At 39.3% G+C, this 26,584-nt stretch overlaps 1 protein-coding gene across 4 annotated transcripts in view; it reads right to left on the bottom strand.

Annotated features, from left to right (window-relative positions):
* The window catches only part of SUGCT (succinyl-CoA:glutarate-CoA transferase), a 758,031-nt gene that overhangs the window by 554,218 nt on the left and 177,229 nt on the right, over positions 1–26,584 (bottom strand). For all 4 annotated transcript variants that reach the window (XM_058725465.1, XM_058725466.1, XM_058725467.1 and 1 more), the window contains one exon: positions 19,620–19,715. In XM_058725465.1, coding sequence (XP_058581448.1) covers positions 19,620–19,715 — 96 coding nt within the window. The remainder of the gene's footprint in view (positions 1–19,619; positions 19,716–26,584) is intronic.

Raw genomic sequence — 26,584 nt, 5'->3', positions numbered from 1 at the left:
CTTTCAACAGGTAAATGGTAAACAATGTGCCATACTGATGGAATGGAATAATACAGGGCATTAAAAATAAATGTATTAGAACTGTATGTGTTAATGCTGATAAAACTTATAAAAATGAGGTTGAAAGAAAAAAAGGCAATTTTCAAAATGATGTATCAGTATGATACTATTTATATAAAGTTTACAAGCACCTAAAACAGTACTATGTATTATTTGAAGACATACATGTATGTACAAGGCTAAAAGCATTCATGATATTGATAATACCAGACATAGGACAGTGTTCATCCCTCTACAGGGAAGAAAACGAATGGGAAGTCACCTGGACGCATTTGTCGATCCATGCCTTGTACACACACAGGCTTCAAATACTCAAACCCTCTTCTCCCCATTCTCTCTTCTTCACTTATCAAGCTTCTACTCAGCCTTCAATATTTAAATCAAACTTCATTTCCTTTTTTTTTTTTTTAACGTTTATTTATTTTTGAGACAGAGAGAGACACAGCATGAGCAGGGGAGGGGCAGAGAGAGAGGGAGACACAGAATCAGAAGCAGGCTCCAGGCTCTGAGCCATCAGCCCAGAGCCCGACGCGGGGCTCGAACCCACGGACCGCGAGATAGTGACCTGAGCCGAAGTCGGCCGCTTAACCGACTGAGCCACCCAGGCGCCCCTCAAACTTCATTTCCTATATGAAGACCTTTCTCACTCTTCTGGTGAAATGCCATCATCTACATAGATCTCTATGGTTCCTTTTCCTTTATCTTTTTTCCAAAAGATTCTAGGACTGAAACACAAGGCACGGTTTCAAAGAGGTTTCTGATTTCTTGGCTTTGGAAAAATCTGGATTCAAGTCCCAAGTCTGCCTAATTTGCTCTATCACCCTGGCCAGAAACATTCTGTGAGGTGGCATGTTGGTAATTATTATAGATAAATATCATGACTCTCTAGTACGCAAATTAATTTATATTTTGCAAGTAATTATAATAGCTGTGAGTTCATGGGCCAATAGAAATTTCTAATAAATATAACAATAATAATCTTAGGAATTAACAGATGAATTAGAGTAACATTTTGAGATAAACTGGAAAGTGAAATGCTGATATAGATGTATATATTTGGGTATAACTATGAAACTCACTCCGTAGCTTAGCCTGGATTTTAAACAAACAAACAAAATAAAGATGTTTATCAACAGTGATTACTTCATATTAGAAAGCTTCTTATATGCCACGCTTCTAAAAACAGCAAGATATTTCAGGCTACATTGCTTCTCAAGACTGAGGGAGACCAACAGTTAAGATTTTTGGGACCTTCTATTAACTTCTAATATGCTGGGATTGGAAAGTGACAACATCGGTAATAGGTTGCCCAGCATTTTTTTTTTAAAGACTCTTGAGAATGGAATCCCAGGTAGTCTATACACTTTCCACAGAGCCCACCACTCTGAGTTAAGCATCTAGTAATCACTAACTAAACAGAGATGTGTAAGCTTGTGTGTCGGGAACTTTATGATTGATTACACTCTTGGAAAATCAAAGTTCAGAAATTGGTCATTTGTCTCTCATTTACTTTCCTGAGATTTGATTTCACCCTATATTCCTGGTCCTCATTCAGAAAACAAGGAGTGATGTCTCAGGTCCTTCTTTTCTGTTGTTCTATAACTTACAGAAAGGTAGCTTTCAACTAAGTATAAAGTACTTAGTGACAATTATTAAATCATCTTCCTTTAAAGCGAGTTCCTTGTAGGTGAGTTAGAGAGAAGCTGGATCAGCATCTGGGATGGAATATCCTGTACCAAGTGACAGATTGAATGATTTCTTCCAACGAAGAGCATCTAATCTCATCATGCCCCCTCTGGGACTCTGCATTCAATATTTGCCATGGACCATGGTTCTAGGCAATTATACATGTTATTTAATTTGGTCCTCATGACAGTGTTTTGAGGACTGTGTCAGGGTTTGAAACCAGGTATCTGTCATGTGCCTTTTTGAGATAGGAGGGTCAAAACCAAAAGAATACATAGGCACAATGGTTTGGCTTCACGTGTACCTTTGTTTTCAGAATCTTCCAACATTCTGCCGGCCTATTCAGAAGGATGAGACATTCTGACGGGCTACTCAGAAAGGAATGATGCCAAATTCCTTTTCTGGCTTCTAAATGAAAGCAGGTTTCTAAATAATTCAGAGCCCAAAATTTTACGAGTTTACTCTGGTTTCTCCATAAATGGGTAGCACTTCTCCCAGTACTTTCAGCACTTTCAGCCTCCCAGCCACTTTCTTCTCCACTTATACAATCTTTCAAAAGCTCATTCGTGCTGATTTTTTAATTTCACCAGCCAAAAGAGCTCAGTCCTGCCCCCTCTGAAATTTCATGGTGTACTTACTCTTCCAGATTATCTATAAACATGTTTAATAAAGAGCCCCAGCAGAAATCCCTGGAGGGGCCTCACTGTTTACACGTCTCCATCAACAGCAGGCTCACACATCCTACTTTTTGTTTCCTCTATTCACACCTATGTGTGACAAAATAGTCCTTCTCTAACCATGGTAACACGATTTGGAATAGCTTTGTTGTAAAACTTTGTAACTGACTCCTTGAAGTCTAAACAAACCACATTTGTTGTTTTTGTTTTTTTCCTGGTGCTTATGAACCTCCTCAACCAATTCAGACATGTTCTAGGAAACAGAATACTCCTCTCCACTCATTACACTAAGTGGTCAATGATCCCTTAACTTCTGGAGTTTACCAATATGAGTGAGCTTCACCGGTAGACTTTAGGGCCTCTCCATTAGAAATGAAACAAGAGTAGACTTCACGAATACTGAAGAATACATGCAATAGCTTATCTTGCACTTTGGTCACTTATTCCCTTGAGCTTCTTCAGACCTTTATAACAGATGCCATAAAGTTTCAGCAATTTACTCATATCCGGCATGCCAAGCAGGTAGAACATCCTGTTCCCCTACCATCATTTGATCTCATACTACATCTCTCACCTCTTTGCTTCAAAAGACGTGATGACAGTGGAAATGTCTATGTTTCAACAAAGACCAAAGCAAAGAATTCAGTGAGCCTCCAGATCTCCTTTCTTCCCCGGGAGCACATCTTTTGCATCCTGATCATCAAGCGGTCCTATTGATTCCCCAGTTGACCTTCTGCCTTTCATGTATAAAAAAGCTTTTATTTCTGGATTAGAGTCCTTTTTGTGCTGTTTCTTGAATTCCTTTACAACCTGACTTATTTACACCTGACCTGTCACACTTTGAGGCCTTCCTTGTTCTCGACTGGCACAATCTTTTGCCTACTTTCCCCCGACCCCCACTTTTGCTTCTTTTACACTTTATGAGATGGATGCAAACGTTTTTATATAAACTCCTAATCTTTGGTATGTGACATATTTCCCTGCCCTTCCATTAATGTGCTTAAAGCATTTCCAGGTTTCCTACAAGTTACAGACTTTTTAAAATATTACTTTCAATGTTAACTGCATGCACACATTGATTTGATCATAGTTCCATTCTCTTGAACTGAATAATAATGTGACAGGATTTTTTCGTCTTTTACTCCCCTTCAGAAGGTTGAATGTAATTGAGTTGTGAGCATTATTACAACAGTCACAGATAATTTCCTGCACTAATCCCTGTCTAATCTTAGGCTCAAGGCCAGTATAATTTCTCTCCTTCCTTAATTTCAAAACTTCTTGCCTTATGAAACAGATATTTGTGTGAGATCTTCCAATCTTAGGGTATGACTTCCCTCATAACTATTATTTGGTCTAATTCTCCACTGTTATCAATAGAATTTCAATATCCTTACCCTATCTGGTTGGCATTTAGTGGGGAATCTTAGCCACGGTCCAGGAATGGGTGCTGGGAAGTCTGAGAAGCTCCTGAAATCGTAGGCAAAACCACACATGTCTATGGGAATGTGGACTTTTCTGAGAAAGAATTTCAGAGTTTCTCACAGGGATTAAGAAACAAACAAAAAAGTTTAGGATTCATAGTGTCCCTAAATATATTATTATTGGGCATGAATTTCTCATCCACACAGAATGTATTTACCCAGCATTATTTTGTACACTTTTGTTTACTGTTTTTATTATACCTATTCTGTTTTCATCATTTCTGCTCATAAAATGTTATAACCCCATCAGTTCATCCATCCCTAATATTCCCATGGATTCCCTAACCCTGTTGTAACCAGTTTTCACCAGTTCCTACTAGTTTCCTCCTTCTACCAAGCCTAAGGAGGGGGAAAAAAATGGAATTGGGATCCTTACTTGCTACCAATCATTCTATCCACTCTTCTTTTAAAAAAAAAATAAATAAAGGTTTATTCATTTTTTGAGAGAGAAAGAGCATGAGCAGGGGAGGGGCAGAGAGAGAGGGAGACACAGAATCCAAAGCAGGCTCCAGGCTCTGAGCTGTCAGCACAGAGTCCAACACGGGGCTTGAACCCATGAACTGCGAGGTCATGACCTGAGCCTCAGTCAGACACTCAACTGAATGAGCCACCCAGGCGCCCCATCCACTCTTATTTATACTTCCAGAGTTTATATATCCACTATGCACTTAAATACGTGAGACTTTGCTTTTCCCCCAAAGTACCAATTCTGTTTTGATGGATGGACAGTTTTTCCATCCCATCTTCATCCAACATGACAGAGTCCCTTCTCCTCCCACCCCTCCTTCCACACCCCACCACCATCTCCTTAGCAAGATCTGTGTCAAATTGGGTCTCATGCTTCCTGTGCACTTATCAACTTTCTCCCAATTTTTAGGTTAAACTCTAAACTGCCACTTAACAGATTTGCTACACACAGAGCTCATTTTCTGGCCCCCCACATTAACACAACACCTCAATGCACCATTATATTTGCTGAACAAACCTCAGATTCTTTTGCAATCTACACAGTAACACCATTATAAGTTTTGCTCCCTACCCCCTCTTCTTTGAACTGGACTGAACTTACTGACTTGACTCCTTGCAATGGAAACAAGAATGATATGATGAGGGGAAAAGAATGATCCATGCCCTTTTTAAGGTTTTTTGTTGTTGTTGTTGAGCATGCATTTTAAACTACTGAAAATATATATTAAGATTCACTATGTAAAAAAATCCAGTGCAGATTCCAAAAGTCTAGCAAGGAAACAAAAAGAGTGAGAGTGTATTTTTAAGATACATCATGCTCATAATTCTTAATATTTTAAATCCTCTTCTACTTGAGGCAGCACACTCCTACAGCTACTGCTACATCAAAATCTCCATTGTTCTTCATCAACAGGATATTATCAAATGAAACCACAGGGCGGCTTACAATGGAATTGCAAAGACTCTTACAAGGATGTTCTCGGATGAAGTATCTCCTTAGACTTCTGCACAGCAGCTCTCTGAGTCTGCTGCTAACCAGGTAATGTTCCAGTAACCCCAAGGTCTAGAGATCCTTCAGGACCAAAAAAGTCATTCCAAAGCAGTTAAGATAAGAAAGAGCAAATGAGCTGAAACATATGTTACAGAAATTCAATTGAGATTTGGCAGTTTGCATCTCAAGGGTTTTTGTTTTGTTTTGTTTTGTTTTGTTTGTTGTTTTTTTGTTTTGCTTTAAAAGCATTGTTTAAATTGGTGAACAGGGTCATGGGCCAGGCCAGCCTGTCCTGTGGATGCACTGATGATCCTAACAGTCCTCTCAATTTTCTGCTGAACGGGACCACCATTTTATGACCCTGAGGGAGATGTCTACCAAGAGTTCCAGTATGGGCTGTGAGGAAGACTTCTCTCCTCCCTGCAGTCCTGGGCCAACACCTGCTCTATCGCTCCACCACCCTCGTCATCTGCTCCCTGCCCCACCCCCACCACATGCACATCGGCTGGGCAGAGGAAAGCAAGACTCTTCCTTGACTTGGAGAGAAAAAGTATAGGGACAGGCGCTCCTGCCACAGTTGGTGCAGGGATTTTAACAGGAGAGATGGGGATACCAGCCACAGGTCTGGGGGCTGTGGGATGGATGCAAAAATGGTGATAACAGCTACCATCTACTACACTATGTGCCTGACTCTATGCTTCACACACTGAACTTTTTTTAAGTTTATTTATTAACTTTGAGAAAGATAGAGAGAGACAGAACACCAGCAGGGTAGGAGCAGAGAGAGAAGAAAAGAAAGAGAATCTCAATCCGTGCTGACAAGGCAGAGCCAGACGCGGGGCTAGAACTCATGAATGGTGAGGTCATGACCTGAACCAAAATCAAGAGTCTGATGCTTAATCTGTTGAGCCACCCAGGCACCCCTATGCCACATACTTCATATGCACTGTCTTGCTCAATCATCACCACCACCCATGAGGCAGGTAATAGTATCTCTACTTTACAAACAAAACTAAGGTTCAGTGAAATGAAGCAGTTTGCCCAAGGTCTGTCTCACTCCAAAGCCCATGCTTTTAAATAATACATCTAAAGTATGCTGCTACATCTGACAGCATCAAGAGCAACAATTAAAAACAAAGGACAGAAGGAAATTCAACAGTAAAAGGGATGGTGGTGCAAAATGCTATCGCTGCAGATGTAGAAATTTAAACCATGGCTAGAATGGGAATAAGCATTTTAGGCTTGCTTTCCATAATTTAGATTCTGTTTTTAAAAATGAAATTGATTTTCAGTAAAATGCTTGAAATGCTTACTTTTGTTCCTCATCATTAAGAATCACATCATTGTAAATGATGTTGCCAAAAAGATTCTAAAGCTTAGAAGTAAATACTATGGCCACTTTAATTATATTGAACAAAAGAAAAATTATATTTAAGCAAAAACCATATTGTTTTCATACCAATAAGAATATTTACTTGACTGAAATCAAATTAAACATTTTGCATTCGTTTGGTGATATTACCAAATTAAATGACCCTCCCACAGACCAAGAAGAGGAAATATACGTGCTCATCAAACACACCCAAGTGCACGCGCACACACACCTGCTACTTTATGAGTCGTTTGCTACCCTTGTTAACTGAAACAGATGAAAAACCACATCAGACTCAGAGGGAAGAGAGTTTTGCAAGGGTTTGATTTATTTCAAGACTAACTTTTCTCAAGCTGGGCATCCGGCAAAAAAATTGGATATTCTAAAGCACAGTCCTTAACCTTTTCACCCTCTTTCCTAATATGCAGACCTAACCAGTTGTTAACAGGACTTGTCCTAGGGGCCTCATATGTTTCTGAAAGTATATCATCTCCCTATGGATTTTACTCTACAGTAAAATTTACCTGTAAATGTCCCTTACATCCATCTTCATGGCTGGAACTAGCACCCTAAAAGGTTACACTTGGGACACTTCCTTCTAAGTAGAAGTGAACTTGATCTTTTTTGTAAAACCACCCTGGAGACACCCCGAGAATTCAGAAAGGTCCACACTTCCTCCAACAATCACACAGAGATTGATGCTAATTTCAGGATACAGCCTTGCTTCCTTTCTGCTCCCAATCACTTCTGCAGAAATCAAACCTGCTCTCTGTTCTCTCGGTAAGCCAGTCATTCAGAGCAAGTGCAGTATATTCTGTGCTAAGGTTATATAATGACAGAACTAGCCCAAGCAACAGGGGGCTTGAGGAGGGAGAGACAGAAGGCATGAGTGCTAATTCAACAAAATGAAAATCACTTCCAGGAATCTCTCTCCAGGACTTTGAAGCAAAAAGAAAGGTAGTTTTACCTAAAATAATCAATGTGGATATCAGTAGCTCTAAGGATAGGGAGCAAATCACCTAATAATGTGCTCATTATTCACAGATTTTTTTTCAAGTCCCCATTGAAAAGTGCCATCCCATTATCAGGTTACAAGAGTGACATCTAGTGGACACATAATACAATGACCGAAAGTATTTTACATGTACTTTAGACCAGGGCATCTCAAAATCTAACGTGAACATGAAATCACCTGAGAATCTTGTTAAAATACAGATTCTGGTTCAGTAGAATAGACTAGAATCTATTATTTCTAACAAGCTACAGGTAATGCTGATGCCACTACTCCATGGACCATTAAGAGAGTGGCACGGACCTAGAACAGTTCATACCTGCTTTTACCCTCAGGAAAGAAAAGAGGGAAGGGACATTTGAGAATCATCACTTCCAGGTTAAAATTAGGTCAGATAAATTATTACCATAATTTTTTTTTAAGTTCCTGGTTCATTCGCCCAACTCAGCATGCACACTTATGGTCTCCTGTCTGAGCAGAGTCCTGAGGCCAACACTCCTCATCCTAAATACCACCAACAAAACTAAGAAGGAAAAGAGCTTACTTCACAACCATATTTATTTGTGACATGATTTGCTCAAGTCTCAGGTTCACTTCAGAACTTAACATCTTGTAAGTTTTCTTTCATTGCTATTATTTTATTTGCTCAATATCAAATTATATTATAATAGTAATTTGAACCATATCAGAACTCAGTTCTTTTTCCCTCAGGTAACCCAAACCTGAGCAGGAAGCCATTGGGGTAATGTCTAGGCACTAAGCACACCTCCTCAGAATTTCAACAATATTTTGCCTGGACATTCCTAAGTACAGAACAGGATGTGTGGCTATATCCAAATCCAACTGTCTCCAGAACCCAGTCCTATGTGATTTATCTGAGCCAAAGAGCCTTGACCTCCATGCAGAGCCCCCAGAGTAGACTCTTAGCTGTAAGGTAATGTATGAGCTCCTTCACCCAGTTGATCTGTCAGGCCCCACTCAGACTCCTCCTCAGCTAGATGAAACCCTTTGGTTCTAGGTCACAGTGCTAGGAGCCATCAACATTGAGGAAAATCAGTCTCTCTTTCCCCAAACACACACAGAACCATGTACAAAACCCACTTTCTAGTCTAGGAGAATCCTTTAGTACAAACAGATTGATCCAAGACAAATAATCTTTTTTTTTTTTTTTTTTTTTTTTTTTTTTTTTAAGCAGTGGGATTCCTATTTCAAACAAAGAAAAGTGGACCTGTTTTGGCTGAAATAGAGTTAGAGTACTTGGAGATCTAACTATCTGATTTCTCCCCAGCCTGCCCCTCCCCATACTCCCCATACTGCCCCTCCCCTAAATACTCCTCTTCACGCCTTAAATACTCCTTCTCACCCCAAATCCCACCCCAGCTACTACCCTCACAGAAACACAGTTTGAAAACCAGAAACTGTGAGTCTCACAACAGTTCAAACCATCCCAAGCTCCCATATCGCTCAAGGACAATATTGTTCTCATTACCACAGACAGAGCTAGAAATACCTGTTTCACTAGAACTTGACTTAGCTATGATTCTAATAGTTTCAGCATCTGCAATCAAAGGATTTATTCAAAAGATGTACAACTTGATTTCCTGATGGAAATCTGCTTTTAAGTCATAATTAAGGATGTTTGTGATGGGTCAACAACAGAATTGTTTCTACCTCTTCAATTATTCTTGGCAGTCCCAAAGGGGAAAGTAGGTAGAGGAAAATGTCACATAATTCTTCCTCAAAAGTGGGACGAAGACAGAAAATGAAATAACATGCCAGTGTCAGTAAGTAGCCCTGCATCACCTGCCTATTGTTAGAATCCTATTACACCATTTACTTGCATATGACCTTGGGCGAGTTGGTTACCTAACCTCTCTATGCCTCAGTATCCTCATCTGAAAGTGAGGACAACAGCAATACCTATTTCGGAGGGTTGTTGTGATGACTGAATTAATATAGGCAAAGTAGTTAATAACTAACATGGAGTAATCATTCAATAAATGTTACCTCTAGTGATGGTTATAACTATTAATATATTATTAAGAGTAACGACTATTAATATTATTCAAAATGGTGTTTAATTCTCTTGGATAATTTTAGCCAAGTTTTTTTTTATTATTCTTTTTTTTTTAATTCAAGTATAATGAACATGCAGTGTTATATTAGTTTCAGGTATAGAGTAAAATAATTCAACAATTTCATAAATTTCTCAGTGCTCACCAAGGTAAATATACTCTTAATCTCCTTTATGTACTTCACCCATTCCCCCACCACCTCCCCTCTGGCAACCACCAGTGTGTTCTCTGTATTTAAGAGTCTGTTTTTTTCTGTTTGTTTGTTTACTTGTTTTGTTTCTTAAATTTCACATGAGTGAAACTGTATACTTGTCTTTGACTTATTTCACTTAGCATTATTCCCTACGGATCCATCCATGTTGTTGCAAATGGCAAGATTTCATTTTTTTATGGTAATATTCCATTATTTATTTATTACCATATCTCCTTTATCCATTCATCTATGGATGGACACTTGGGCTGCTTCCATATCTGGGCTAATGTAAATAATGCTGAAATAAACATAGGGGTGCATACATCTTTTCAAATGTGTGTTTTCATTGTTTTTGGCTAAATACCTAGCAGTAGGAGCTACTGGATCACATGATAATTCTGTTTTTAATTTTTTTTAGGAACCTCCATACTGTTTTCCACAGTGGCTGCACCAATTTGCATTCCCACCATCAAATTTTAGCCAAAATTGATAGGTATAAACAACATACAATCCCATCAATTCTGCTTATATATTGAGAATATTGAGAATGCAAGAGAAGTTGATAAAATCCTAAATGAATTTCAGGTATATTTCTTAAGATACATTGCCTGTCCTTGTGTTTCCATTTTACCTCTTAGTAAAATGCATTAAAAAACCATATTGGGATGCCTGTGTGGCTCAGTCGGTTAAGCATCCCACTCTTGATTTCAGTTCAGATCATGGTCTTGCTGTTTGTGAGACTGAGTCCCATGTCAGGCTCTGTGCCAACCGCATGAGGCCTGCTTGGGATTCTCTCTCTCCCTCTCTCTCTCTCTCTCTCTCTGCCCCTCCCTGCCTCTCTCTCTGTCTCTCTAAAGAAATAAATATTTTTTTTAAAAAAGACTGTATTTGTCAATTGGAGGCAATTCTGATTTTTAAAAAGCACATTAGTTTTTGAACAGTCATAACTACATTTATTCTTTGTGCAATATGCTCTCCTTAAACATCATATTGTCAAATTTCTTTTAAACTTCACAATTTTATTTTAAACTAAAGAAAGCTGAACTTTTTCTAAGGAGAAGCCCAGAGAGTGGCAACTATTATGCCAGTAGCTGGCATATTTGCCCTAATTTTATCTGCCTGTTGGAATGCCCAATTACCTATATTCTTAGGACTGTGGCAAAGTCCAGGCCAACTGGCTTCAAAGTAACCAGAATCTCCAAATAAAAATTTTTGTTTTGCTTTAACAAGAATCCAAAATTCGTAAGAACTGAGGCACACACATAAGCTTTATAGCAAATACTCCAAAGCTACCTTGCCAAAAGCTGTAGAATAAAGGATGTGGGAGATATTCAGATAATTCATGCCTTAATTTACCCAAAAAAAAAAAAATACAGACATTTGAATATTCTAACTTGTCACTACTAAGTAATCCAAAAGTTTTCAGAAACCTCAGAGATGCAATCTAATGTATTTCCTATCACCGGCACTTTTGTTTCAAATAAATCCCCAGGTATTTTTTTACTGGGTAAACATTATCAAAGTTCATTGCAATCTTAAGATTACAAGAACAGATGTTTAAAATATTCTCTAATTCTCTCACTTTTTAAAACTGGAGGACAAATCACCGTAGTTTTTGGCCCTCAAAGGGAAATGTAACTTTTATAGAGCTAGGTTCCCATCTTGTGGGCTTCTCAGAGATTATTTCTGAAAATCATTTTTGTCATGTTTGATTTTGCTAACTATGAATATATACTAAATCTCAATTAATCAGACAATTCGATAAACAAGAAGCCCTATTCCCCTTGACAACTCAATGATATTGCGATATATGATTCTCCTCAAACTATATTTCTTTCAAGAAGTTGTTGAGAGTAAATTCTCAAACTAGATTTCTTTCAAGAAGTTGTAAGAGAGTTCTCAGCACAAGGAGAAAAAAAATTTTTTTCCTTTTTTCTTTTTCTCTTTTTTTTTTTTGCAACTACAAGAAAAAATGGACATTAGCTGAATCTATTGTATTATCACTTCACAATATGTGTAAATCAAACCATCACACTGTACACCTTAAACTTATACAGAAATGTATGTCAATTATTCCTCAATACACCTGGGGAAAAAAGAATGGTACATTTTGGCAGTGGTATAACTTGCAATTTCTTCAAAAGATCTAAGAACAGTTTTCTGTTTTCTAAAACAAACAAAAATACCACAGCATGTTGCTCTCCTTTCCATCTTGAAAAGAAAGAAACAAATTAAAGTAGAAATTCCATTATGAAAGAAATTCGGCTATGTATCTTTATTCTTTATTTACTCTGCCCCTCCATTGCCATGGATAGCTTTCACAGAGATTATTTCGTAGTTTCCTAGAAACTTTCACAAAGTAATAAGTTCAACTACAGAAGTAATAATAGGAGCACCTTCCACTGAATTCTTACAAGAGTCTGGTACTGCAGCAAATATCCAGCGTATGCTATTCCATTTAATTCTTTCAGACAAACATGGAAACTATCATTATCACCTTGTTGTGTAGGAAGCAGCTAACACTAGTGATATCAAAAGACCTGTTCGAGATTTCACAGTCAATAAGGGGCAGAGCCAAGTTACGAACCGTGGTCTGACTCCCAAGTTCAAGCTCTCCCAACCATGCCTGCTGTAGTGCTTCTGACCTCCTTGAAATCAAAGGCCCAGTTCTTCCTCATCTGGAAGCCTTCGAGAACTAAAACACTGCCTACTCCACTGGAGGCTCAAGAAACTGTTTAATTGAAAAATCAAGAGTCATTTGAAAGCATACGTTGAAAACATGACGGAAACCTACCATTAATTGCCCCATAGCTCAAAATTCAAATGTACTTCAATGTCATTTATTAGGTTTGACGCCTTCCAGAATCATAATAAATAGGTCATTTGTCAAGATGATGGAAAAATATGAGAAGAATTCTACCATCTATCAAAGAAACTAAAAGACAGGCATCCACAATGTATCAAGCACCAAAAGAACTACTAGTTTAAATACAGAGGGAAAGGAAGCAAGTTTTGGAAATATTAAAACTATGGTTCTGATCCAGGGTCTCGGATTTTCTACCAATGGCCACAACAAAGTTGCTTTCTCTCTCTTGGCCTCCCTTTCATCAACATATTTACATATATATAACTTTTACATATGTGAGTATATATATATAATTTATATAAAGTATATATTATGTAAATTTATTATATAATTATGTATATAATTATATATTGTTTATTATATAATGAATATATAAAAATTTATATAATTTACATAATATATAATCATTGTTTCAATGGAAGCCAGCATGATTATTTTACTGTTATTTACTAATACATCAATGAAATTAAATACGCAATATAATCATATGCCTGTTTAAAGTATACTTTCAAATTCCAGTGAATGCTTTAGTGTGACTATGGTAAAGAAAAAAAGCCACACAAGAAGAGACAGATATATATCATTTACATTTTCACTTTTTACAAAATCTTAACATGGGCGAAAAAAAAAGATTCCCAAGGTTACCTAATCTGTTATGATTTAACAGCATTTTAACGTTTTCTAAGGAATGATAGCAAAGTACTGCATCTCTTCAAACTTGGAATTTACTGCCTGTCTGAGTCTCTGCTTGTGCCAAATTAAATATACAGTATAATGTCCATACCAGAAATAACAGAGCAAGCTTCCTGCTCTATTCCTTGGTTGAATGAGCCCAAACTGAAGAAAAGGAGACATGATTTTATTTAATCATCTAAATAATTGTTTTCTTCAATTTCTTGGTTTAGAGGGTACTCCAGAAAAAGGAAGCTTTAAAAGAAATTGCCATGTGAATTCTCAGGCCATTTAGAGGAAAGGTTTCTTTTGAAGGCCCTACATTTGAAAGCCTCAAGAAAAAGCATAAAAAGAGTAATATTAATGAACTGCTCAGAAAGTCAACTTCCCTGAGCTATTCCACAGCACCCAAATGGCTGAGGACTGAGGACTGTAAAATCTCTTTGCCTGTGAGGTACAAATGACATTGCAAACTAGATGATGTAGTCCTTCTTCCCAGCAGATACCACCCAAAACTCTTCTGAGGAATTCTGTAATACAAGAGCACAGAGAAATGGGATGGTAAAAGGAAAAAGATGCCTTGGGGGTCTAAGGAAGGTTGCTGGGGTTTTTAAGGTGAGGAACATGATCATATGACTACCCACAGATACACAATGCAGGTGACAGAGGAGATAAAGTACAGGGGCAATGCCTTTAAATAGGTAAAATGTGGAAAGGGACAATTCATTCATTGTGACAGGAGGGAATGAAGTGAACCATAGATGGGAACACATTCAGGAGCTGGGGAGGCATGGCAAAGAAAAGATGAAATAGTTCTTTTCCAATCGCATCAATTTTCAGTGAAATAAGAGACCATCTTTGGCTAAGGATGAGGAGATGGGGGAAGGTCTGCGGACAGAGATGTGAAATGGTCATCTCAGAGAGAGAAAATAAATATGTAAATAGTGTGCCAGGATTGTGGGTAAGGATGAGGGACCACTTGAGAAAAATGGTGGTGAATGGAGAGGGAGCTTGTCAACATGGTAGCTGTGTTTTCCTCTAGCCATATTCGCTACTTGAGTGTGGGCGCAGATTGAAAGGAGCATTAAGTCTAATCAGCAGTGGGCTTTTGCCACTTGAATACAAAGGAGACGGTACAGTTACCAATAATAATATAGTCATTTATTACTCATAGTGCAGCATCAATATCACCTGGAATCAGACAATGCATCTTACGATTTCTATGTAGAGATTCATATGCATGTTAAAGCTTGAGAAATACCTGAGTGGTAGTCAAGTGCAAACAGGAAAAGATCATTAAGGGCCATGGGACGCTAAAGAAATGAGATGCCAGGATGTTGCTTGGGTCATCTAAGTGGATTGTAAAGCCACCAAGACTGTTGATAGAAGAAATAACTGGGTCAAAGGAAGAGATGAACGGAGCCATGTGAGAATAATCGTGCGGGTGATAACACATAGCCTGGAAGGCTTGGAGTCCTGGTGGTGATTGAGGCAAATGTGTAAAGGATGATGGGATGGGTGTTCTTTTAAGGGAAGGAGGTAATTGTGGTTGTCTCATTCCCCAGATTGGTCTCTGTGGCAGTACATACTAATCATGAAGGCAATGCTGTAGCTGAAGAGATTGTGGGTTTTTTCCAAGGAGCACATAGAACTCTGTGAGCATCCCCAAGTCCTGCTGGTAGTATGGACTGGGAGAGAGATGGTCTTATCAGGAATCCAGAGGGAGCTCAGTGGGCTTCTGTTAGATCCATATACCAGCATGCTCCTTAGGGCACAGTAGCAATACATTGTTAAGCATTTAGGGCAGAGATGGCCACCCAAAGATCTGTGCTTGCACTACAGAGCACAATAATTCTGTATAAGAGTAGAGAAGTTCGTTGGTCTCCGAAAAGAAGAGGGGAGAGAAAGAGGAACAGAAAAGATGGGGAGATTCTTATGCTATTCAAGATAGTGAAACTCCCCAGTAGCAGCCAAAAGATATGGTTAAGACAGGTGAGACTTCCTATCAGAGACTGTATAAGTTTCATCTATAAAATCTCCCCCTTTTCCTTGAAAATGTTCAGTATAGTCTCCTCTCTTCATGAGTATATGTGTGAATGGATCTTCTGGAGAGAGGGAGAGGGGTCAGTAAGGATCATGAGCCTGGAAAGCAGAGAGGAACATACAAATACAGGCTCCTAGCATGTTGAAGAAATATGGGAGAGACTTTTGGATACACATGGGTTATGAAATTAGGGGGATTATGATGTTAAGCATGTATGTAAAGTGCAGTGGCCCCACTGATAACCATATTACACAATAAAACATATTCTTTTTGAAGACCAGCCAATTGCTTTCTCTGCACTCTTCTCTCCCATCCCCCAAAACTCTCCTGTCTTTATAAATATAAATGTTTGAAGGGCTGAGAAACACCGGACTAATACCAATGCATTAAAAATCATCAGCATCACATCAGCATTATGTAATTATTAACCCCTTGGGCTAGGTGTTTCTCAGAGGCAAGGCCCAATGGTAATGGTAACAAAAGAAACACTGAAATCCACTTTTTAAAAATCTGAATTCTCAGAAAAGCACCCACCAAATCTATTCAACAAGTAGCAGAATGACTATCTCAATTCTGTCTACTTTTGTTTGGTTTACTCATTTTCAGAAAGTTGGCAGTTGAAGAATAGGGAAGAATGAACACAAGTGGATAATCAACCCGAGAAGTTCAGGATTGAGGGTACATAAAATAACATACAAATGAAGGATCCTTACTTTTCAGAAATTTACATTCCATGCATTCAAGGTCTGTGATCTTTCAGATAGGGTTCAACAAGAATTAAGCAGAGTGAGCAGGGTGCCTAACTAATTCCTGAGACCATTGGGGTCTTCCATTATAGACTTTCAGCTCCAAACGCAGACAACTCAAATTAGATGCAAAGCTATAATTATTCTAGAAAACTGAATTATAATTATCCTGGCACTCACCCATAAAAATATTTCCCAAATCTATTTTAAAAATTAAAAACAGACCAAGGTCTAGAAACATATCTAGGATCCATCTTAATATGCTGGTTTCATTCAAGCTGAATTTGCATTTGTTCCTTAATCACAGTGCTGAACCAGTCCTCTACCAAGAAAAAACAGATGAATTCTGAGTTCCTGAGGAAAGATCCTAGTAGATCTTCTCTTATTTCTTACAGATAATAAAGCTGCAATCAACTAGATCAAATAAGCACAGTATCCACTTTATGTGACTGGGACAATTCTGGCAGGAAAAGTACATTTCTGTCTTCAAAGAATATATACACATGCACACACAGAGTCTCCCATATCCTTTACCTACTCTAGTAAAAGCCAAAAGATTCTAAATTTCTTTTTACCTCACAGTAAAATAATTGACAGCATACTCAAGACTCCTGAGCACAGGAAGGACAGCCAAGGTCTATACAAAACTTTTTTTTTTTTTTAATGTTTATTTATTTTTGAGAGAGACAGAGAACGAGTGGGGGAGGGGCTGAGACAGAGAGAGGGAGACACAAAATCGGAAGTGGGCTCCAGGCTCTGAGCTGTCAGTCCAGAGCCCCAAGTGGGGCCCGAACTCACGAACCGTGAGATCATGACCTGAGCCGAAGTCAGACGCTTAATTGACTGAGCCCCCCAGGCACCCCGATATACAAAACTTTTTTAAAAGACATTCTATTTTTTCTGGGGCGCCTGGGTAGTTCAGTTGGTTAAGCGTCCGACTTCAGTTCAGGTCATGATCTCACGGTTTGTGAGTTCAAGCCTCGCATCAGGCTCACTGCTGTCAGCGCAGAGCCTGCTTCAGATTCTTGGTCTCCTTCTCCCTCTGCCCTTCCCCACCACCCCCTCTCAAAAATAAATAAATAAAACATTAAAAATATATATTTTTAAAAGACATTCCATTTTTTAAAAAAATAATCAAAAAATAAACTATAAACCTTACACTACAACACAGTGAACACATCCCTATGTGATGTGATTTGGAATTATACTATAAAGCCTTCCAAGTCAAAAATGCTTTCTCCACACACCAAAAACTAAAAATACGCCTTCCATTATTAGTGATGAACTCCCACAGGTTCCAACATTTCCCTCTGCTAAAATGCCTTTGAGATGGATCTCCACAGTCAGTGATAAGTATCAATTAGTTGATGGCAACCTTTCAGCCATGAGCAAGTTTGACGGAGAGGGTATGGTTTGGAATAGAAGAAGCAACTGGAACCACAGCACTCTCCTGTCAAAGGTAGCAGGATCTGAAAGACTAGTCAACAAGGAGGCAGATCAGTGTTGGGATCCATCTATTCAATACAGGTATCAAATTCTTTTTTTTTTTTTAACATTTATTTATTTTTGAGAGAAAGAGAGAGAGAGAGACAGAGGGTGAGCAGGGGAGAAGCAGAGAGAGAGGCAGACACAGAATCGGAAGCAGGTTCCAGGCTCTGAGCTGTCAGCATGGAGCCCGACTCAGGGCTTGAATTCATGAGTGGTGAGATCATGACCTAAGCTGAAGTCGGACGCTTAACCAACTGAGCCACCCAGGCGCCCCAGGTATCAAGTTGCCTATCAGAGAAGTAAGAAGGCTGAATTTGATAATCTCTAAAAAGTTCAAAAATGCAGCTTTTGGTAGGTCTGGCTAGAAGTTTAGCCACAGAGGGCTAAGAAGTAGGGAACCCAAATGTCACTAACAGTGGTCATAAAAGCACTGCTAAAGAAAAAAGGGGAGGCACTCAAGAAAACATCTTCAGGGGTACCTGGGTGGCTCAGACAGTTAAGTATCAGACTCTTGGTTTTGGCTCAGGTCATGATCTCACAGTTCATGAGATTGAGCCCCATGTCAGGCTCTGTGCTAACAGTGTGGAGCCTACTTGGGATTTTCTCTCTCTCTCTCTCTCTCTCCCTCTCCCTCTGCCCGTCTTCAGCTCACACTGTCTCTGTTTCTCTCAAAATAAATAAATAAAAACTTAGAAAGGAAAAAAGAAAAGAAAAGAAAATGTCTCCACTACTGTAGTTACGCCAAAAGGCACTTCTACAAGGAAATCATAGTAACGCCTCAGGGACAAGGAGAAGATACACAGAAATAGAAAGCGAAAAATTCCAGATTCACATTGGGTCACTGAATTGCTCAAATTGGTATTAAAAGAAATGGAAAAGAAGCTAGCTTTGCTGAAGGAAATAATGTTCTTAAAACTAAAAGGATGAGTAGCAGTTGTTGATGGATTGACTTCCTGGCAAATGCAAAATGCTGACTTCTGCATGCTCTGTCAAGGCCATTAGCACTGAAATGGCTACAGTAAACTTCACTCCTTCATTCAACAGATATTTACATGGTGCCTAGTCCATACTTCTGCTGGATGTGAGAAAGGATATGGTGATGAAAAAGACACCTCTAACTCTTAAACGTATTAGAGAAGATATAACAAATATATTAGTAAATACAATGAGAAATGATACTACAAAGCTAAGCAAAGGTTAAGGGTTTGGAAGAAGAGTTAGTTTCTGTTCTTATTTTATTTGTGAAAGATCACAATTCCTTCACATATTCATTCACACTAGCCAACATCAAGAATTTCTAAGGACAAGTTTAGACACTTAATAAAGAACAGCAGTTCCTGAACCATCTGCTTTGCTCTGAAAATAAAGATCCGTCACACGCGAGTTTTCATTTTACTCCAACCCTGTGAGAATATTATTGTCAGCTGGGGTAGGTAACATTTGGTTTATAACTGACATGGTGAACAAACCATGCTTTATAAAATGGCTACAATCAGTGTTTCTTTGGGGTGAAAAAAAACACAAACCATCATGTGTGGCCAAAAGTCACTCACTTTCAGCAAGTTCCTTTGATCCATTTAAGTGTCCTGTTACTAATCTTCTGATGAAGAAATGTGCAAACAGAATTTAAAGTGAACAACAGAACCTTGTTATAGTCAGACAAAGATACATAACAGAGTATCCTGAAAGGTTTTTTTTTCTTAGCAAGGGAAATAATTTCCCAAATTCATATCATACGAAACTGCAGATTACAGTAGCCCAACTCTATGTTGTATGTATTATTCTTACCTGGTAAGGAACAATACTGCCATGAGCTGTGCCCCATCGTTCTGCTTCCTTTTGGGCAATCAGATAGTTAGCAGCTACCTGGGTCAGACAGGCCACCTACCAGAGGAGGGGGGGAAAAAAAGGTAGTTAACCCACAATTACGAACAGAAGGTTATACTGTGAAAGTTCTCATTTGAGTTCATTTCATGTCAGTGCAGAAGAAAATAAAAGAGAGAAGAAACTCCAAATAGGTTAGAAAATACACAGGAGGGATGCCTGGGTGGCTCAGTTGGTTACATGTCCGACTTTGGCTCAGGTCATGATCTTGAGGTTCCTGAGTTCGAGCCCCACATCGGGCTCTGTGCTGACAGCTCAGAGCCTGGAGCCTGCTTCCGATTCGGTGTCTCCCTCTCTCTCTGCCCCTCCCCAACTTGTGCTCTGTCTCTGTCTCTCAAAAATAAATAAAAACATTTAAAAAATAAAGAAAATACACAGGCCACCATGCCTTCATCACGCAAAGAAAGATAGAACAGTATTACATTATTGCCTGAGACTAAGTATGAATAACATTCAGCTCCCAGAAAGATCACTGGAGGACAGGGGTGCCTGGGTGGCTCAAATCAGTTTAAGCATCCAACTCTTGGTTTCGCCTCACCAAAATTTCATGGGTTTGAGCCCCACATTGGACTCTGCGCTGACAGCGCAAGGCCTGCTTGGGATTCTCTCTCAGCCCCTCCCTTTCTCATGCTGTCTCTGTCTCTCTCAAAATAAATAAATAAACTTAAAAAATAAAATTTAAAGATCAACTGAGGATGGAGGTCGACCCAGTAGATGAAACCCTGGTCCAGCCTTTAGCATCAAAACCACATCAAAATACATCAGCATCTAGTACATTCCTTTCCCCTCCTCACCCGTGTCCTTTTGCTTTCTGTCAGAATGACAAAAAGAAGAGCTGGTGTCATCCCTGAGCAGCTGAACCAGCCATGAGCCAGGTTCCTCTAAAGTTCTCATTTCATGAAAAAAATAACAATAATAAACCTCTAGTTTGTTTCAATCAGTTCAGCTGCCCAAAGCATTCTTACTGACACAGAGAATCGAAATTATTTGACTTTTTGAAATTCCCCGTGAATTGTCCTCATTTAAACAAAAACTGCTGTACCTCTCTCAAATTAGTCCTAACCCCATACCCTCATTATTATACCTATTTCAGGTTTCAAAAGCCTTAGATCTCTTAAAGGGATCATCTAAAACCTTAGGGTCAACTTCTGACTCTTGCAGTATTTCATACACATATCTTGAAAACCTACAATGATTCAATAGCATAGGAGGATAACATGAGGATAATGACTTGATTCCCGATGACCCGCCACGAGCTTCTGGCCTCATAACATAATCAGGATATTCCACATATACCATGGGTTTATTTTCCCCATTCTGGATCATCAGGTGTGACTGGGAATCTCCCAAGCCAGTAAGTCGAACATATCCCAAACTAAGTCTGGCTCCTGGAACAACTCAGGGGTGGTTTTTCAGGGCTCCGTGCCATGACCTGTCATTGCCCTCTCCCTGGCATGGCTTCTTGCCTCCCTCAAGGCCTATCAAGAGGGCTCGGCCTGGATGAATCTCCTTACAGCAGCAGACATTCTCCTTTACTTTATTCTTGGGATTTACACTCACTTTTATGTTCATTTACTGCTCTGTTGAAATTGGAACTGCCTTATGGCAGCTGGTTCGGCTGTACTGCCCAGGTGGCAAAACTAATAAACTTTGAGTCATCCACTTCTGGACCTCCATCTGGTCTCGGGCATTTGAACCATGGAGCATTCCAGGGCTGCCTGGGGCTGCCTCGTGCTAATCACCATTTCACAGATCACTTCTGTGTCTTTCAAAATGGAAAATCAAATCAACATTTTGTAGTCAAAAAAATGCACTGGATAGGAAGTCCAGTTTCATGATTTTGCATCTCTGTAAACTCTAAGAGGTTGTACGGCTGTAGGTATTTAACTACTTTGACCTTCAGACACATTCTCTATAAAATCTTGGGCATTTGGCCAAAATGGGTACTTTTCGATCTTTTAAAAAAAAGGAGGAAAAAAGCAGAACTCCTGTACCAAACCACATAATGCACAAAATCCTAATGTGTGAGGAAGTAAACCCCCAGTGTTCTGGTTGAAGCGGAAGCAGGCCTACAATGTCACCCGGGGCAGCATAAACACAGAACTTAATTTGCAAATAGTAAATGGTCTTAAATTTGCTTCCTAGGTCTATACTTCTGACTCTTATTCTTCTTAACAATCTGGCAGATAAAAATGATACCAGGGATGCAATCGTAGTCATTTTCCCGTTAAAGCTCTTCCTGAAATTGGGTAAATTCTCTCAAGTCTGAGGTTTTTCTATAAGAAAGGTTTTTCTTTGATCTAACTATATATGAGAGATGGGGGGAGGAGGTTGTTCTTCTCAAATAAATTCTGGTAAAAGTCACTCTCCAAGTTGCTCTGGTGCTACTGAAGGCCAAGGATTCACATTAATAAAGGTAATTCTCTGCAAGCAAAGAATCATAAGAGGCTTGGTATTTCCACTCTTTTAATTTCAAAGTCAACTGAGAGTCAATAGACCAACATCAGCAATAGCTGCAAGAGGTAGTGAACTGACTGGATGATCACAGGTTAACCTGAAAATCCTAGATTGATCTGACATGGTTGCCAGGAGGATGTATGGGCTGGATTCTAGGCTGGAGATGAGCCCGACTACCTCCTTTCTTGCCCACGACCTCTTTCTCTCATCTCAATTTTGACTTCTGTGTTTCTGACCCTACCTTGCTAAGCTATATCTTTGATAACTATTTAGTAAAATCAGAGTTATTTAGAGTAAGTTTGAATGAAGAGTCAAAACTCATCTCACCAACTGTTTCTAAATGGGATGCCCTATCAGTTTCTTGCACACAACAGTAACTCATGAAAACAAAAGAGCATTTCAGGACTAACAGCCTCTCACTGGGCAGAAAGGTTAGATAAGATTTTAAGCCACTGCCACCCAAAAACAAAGTGTGATTTGTCAGTAACTATTCAGAGGCAAATTTGGGGGAAAAATGAATTCTATTAAAAAAAAAAAAAAAGGAGCGACAGGGCTAAATTTAGCAACCCAGTGTTTAAAAGGGGCATTGCAAAACTAAGAGTAATCTACTATTTGCAATGAAGTATTTTAAGGCAGGAGAAGGGGGAGAAAGTCAACAGCTATGACGTGATTATGTATGAAAAATCAGAGGCTTCCTGGCAATTAATGACAAATTTTCCACAAATCAAGAGAATGCAGGATGTGACTTTTAGGTTAATAACTACATACTGTATATCCATTCTAAATATTGCATTAGATCATTACTTACATCCCCTAAACTTAGGGCCATTATTTCATCATGTGGACGCTATATAATTTACTCAGAATGTTGCCTTTATATGGTTTCATCTGAACAAAAAAGCCAACTTTGGTTTAATAATAATCATTCTGACAGAAAAACTATTATTTTAGATAACATAGTGGGTCCTGGTATTGTGTGTCTAACCAGAAAACCAATGGCATGGTCAAAGTGGCTCTCAAAGGGCACAGCCCCAAAAGACATGAGGAAGAATACACCCAATTATTTCCCACAGCAGCCCCATGGGGTCTGTCACCACATTTCACTTCTACCAAATGAGGATCAAACTGCAATAATAGAATTTTTCATCTCCAAAAAACCAAGTATGATGGGAAAAGTGGGGAAAACAATACTGGGATTGGGGTCCATTGCATCACAACTGGTCAATTTTTCCCTCCTGCTCCCTTGCACATATTCTGGCCTCCAACTAAGCTGGGCTAAACACCAATCATGCTTCACTTCTGCACCTGCCCATCTTTCCAACCATTCTTCAAAGTCCATTGCAATGTCACCATTTCCACTAAGTACCCTCTCATCACCCAAGCAAACAAATATTTCCCCTGCCTCTGAACAAACACAACCCCTTAATCTGCCTAACTCCAGCTGCCCTTTCACAGTCCACCTTATACAACTACACTTATAAGATGGCAAAGCTAAGAAAACCTAGATCAGTGGTTCCTAAACCTACCTGTGCATCATAGTCACCTGCAGAATTCCTGGACCCCCCCCCCCCCCCCCCGCCCCGGACCTACTGAATCAGACTCTCCAGGGATGGGGTCTGGGAAAAACATAATTTAACCAATGTAACCAGATTTGAGAACCAAAGCCTCAGGAAAATCTAGCCTAATCTCTTAAGGTTAGAGATGGATAAATAAAGGAACAGAGAAGGAAATAACTTACTTGAAGTCACACAGCTGGCTAATGACAGAACTTTAAACTACTCTAACTACAGTGTCCTCCTCCAACCTAACTTATTATCCATAGCTTATCCTATCCCTCTTTTTAAACCGGGAACTATTTCAGGGTAAGAACTGTTTGCTACAAACCCTTCATATGTTCTCCCAGCACCTAACATAGAGTTTCCACACTATTTTTTTAATGTTTATTTTTGAGAGAGAAAGAGTGTGTGAGCAAGGGAGGGGCAGAGAAAGAGGGGGACAGAGGATCCAAAGCAGGCTCTGTGCTGACAGCAGTGAGCCCGATGTGGGACTCCAAGTCATAAACCGCAAGATCCTGACCTGAGCTGCAGCTGGATGCTTAATCCATCTACTGAGCCACCCAGGCGCTTCCACGCACTAATTTTTTTAACGCGTGAATGGAAACAGTAAGTATTAGTTTATTTACTCAACAAATACTGAGTGCTGCTTTGTGTAAGGTATTATGTCAGCTACTGGGTACAAAAGTAAATAAAAAGACACAGTCCTGCTCTCTTTGGACTTAAGAATAGTGGAGAAGACAACTAAACAGTTATAGGAATTGCATGGGGAGAACTTTAAAAACAAAGAGAATACCATGTGGGCAAGTCCTAAGGCAAGAAAGAGAGTGGCATACAGGGGAAAAAAAATCTGAAAGTAGACGCATATAACTGAAGCATGACAGGAAAGAGACAGGAAATGAAATTAGAGGTGGACAGATCCTGCCGGCCCCTGAAGGAGTCATTCTCTGCACATCTTTCAGAATGATCATTTTATTTTATTTTATTTGTTTGTTTGTTTGTTTGTAATTAATCTCTACACCCAACGTGGGGCTCAAACTCACAACCCCAAGATCACAAGTCTCATGCTCCACCGACTGAGCCAGCCAGGTGTCCCTCAGAATGATAGTTTTAAAATCAAGAATTATATTATGTCATCCTTTTATTTAAAACTCATAGGGCTTCCCACTGCATTTGGAATTAAACCCAAAGAATGGACTGAAAAGAGACAAGAGAGAAAAGGGACCAGTTACAGATACTGTGAAGGTCCAGGCATAAGCCTATGACCGCTCAGACTAAGTTCGTGGCAGTGGAAATGGCCAAATGAATGGATTTAAGATCTCCTTTAGGGATAGAATGGACAGAACATGTAAAAGACTGTATGGGAAGGGGATGGCAGATAAAATGGTGAGGAAGAGGAGGGAGCTACACATAACTCCCAGGTTTCTGGCTGAATATCTGGGTAGGCTATGAAGGCACTAACAGAAATAAGCAAATCCAAGAGAGGAAGGAGGTGAAGGGAAAGGAAAACAAGAACCCTCCTTTGCATATGTTGCATTGGAGATGCATGCAAGACAATCATTGGGGCTGCAGTCATCAGCATATAGAAAGTATTTAAAGTCATTCCCTAAGGGAAAATAGGGAGAGAAAATTAGAGAAGAAACCAGGAACAAGGTAAAACAAAAGAAGATAAGTCTCCATGCCAAAAATAGCCTCCAATCAGAGGTATGATGATGATGCAATTCAAACCACCAGCACCAACTTACCCCAAAATAGGGAGTAGGTGAAATAAACTACGATATTTAAACATAACAGGAGATAAAAGTAGGCATTTAAAATGGTGCAACAGAAGAAGGTAGTACCATGTGAGGAAATGTTTATAATTTTTTTAACTTTTTATCTTAGAACGGTTTTAGAGTTACAGAAAACTTACCAAAATAGTAATGAGTTCCCATATACTCCACACCCAGTTCCCCTATTATTTTTATTTCTTTTCTCTGCTGATTTCATTTCTTATTTATTTTTTAGCTGACACAATGTTACATTGGTTTCAGGTGTACCACCTAGAGACTCAACTTCTCTAGACGTTATGCTGTGCTCAGCACAAGTGTGGCTCCCATCAGGCTTCCTTCAACGCCATCCCAGTGCCATTCACTATATTCCCTATGCTGCGCCTTTTATTCCCTTGACTGTTCATTCCAATGCTCCTATTAATTAGCCTCTTACTCCAGTGTGGTATATATTTTACAATGAAAGAGCCAATATTGACACATTGTTATTAAAGTCCATGTGTTCAGATTTCCTTCATTTAAAAAAAATTTTTTTAATGTTTGTTTACTTTTGAGAGAGAGAGACAGAACTTATTCTTTTTGAAGCAGGCTCCAGGCTCTGAGCTGTCAGCACAGACCCAGGACACAGGGCTCAAACACACAAACCGTGAGATCATGACCTGAGCCCAAGTTGGATGCTTAACCGACTGAGCCACCCAGGTGCCTCAGATTTCCTTCATTTTTAATGTTCTTTTCAGCTCCAAGATCCTATTCAGGATACCTATCACATTCTATTTGGTGGTTGCTTCCGTAGGCTCCTCTTGATTGTAACAACTGATCATACATTCTTTCTTTCTGAGGACCTGGACAGCTTTGAGGAGTACAGATCAGGTATTTTGGAGACTGCTCCTCAATAGGGATTTTTCTTCTATTTTTCTCATAATTAGAGAATTATGGGTTGGTCTTTGGGAATTTGGACTTTTTGGAAGAAAGCTCACAAAAGTAAAGGGCCATTTTCGTCCATCTTATCAAAGGTACAAACTATCCATATGACTTAACATTGTTGGTGTTGACCTCCATCACCTGCCTGAGGTGGTGGCTATCAGGTATC

The sequence above is a fragment of the Neofelis nebulosa genome, chromosome 4 (genome assembly GCF_028018385.1).
Source record: "Neofelis nebulosa isolate mNeoNeb1 chromosome 4, mNeoNeb1.pri, whole genome shotgun sequence".
In the NCBI taxonomy this organism is placed as follows: Eukaryota; Metazoa; Chordata; class Mammalia; order Carnivora; family Felidae; genus Neofelis; species Neofelis nebulosa.
This window is presented reverse-complemented; position numbering and strand designations above follow the sequence as displayed.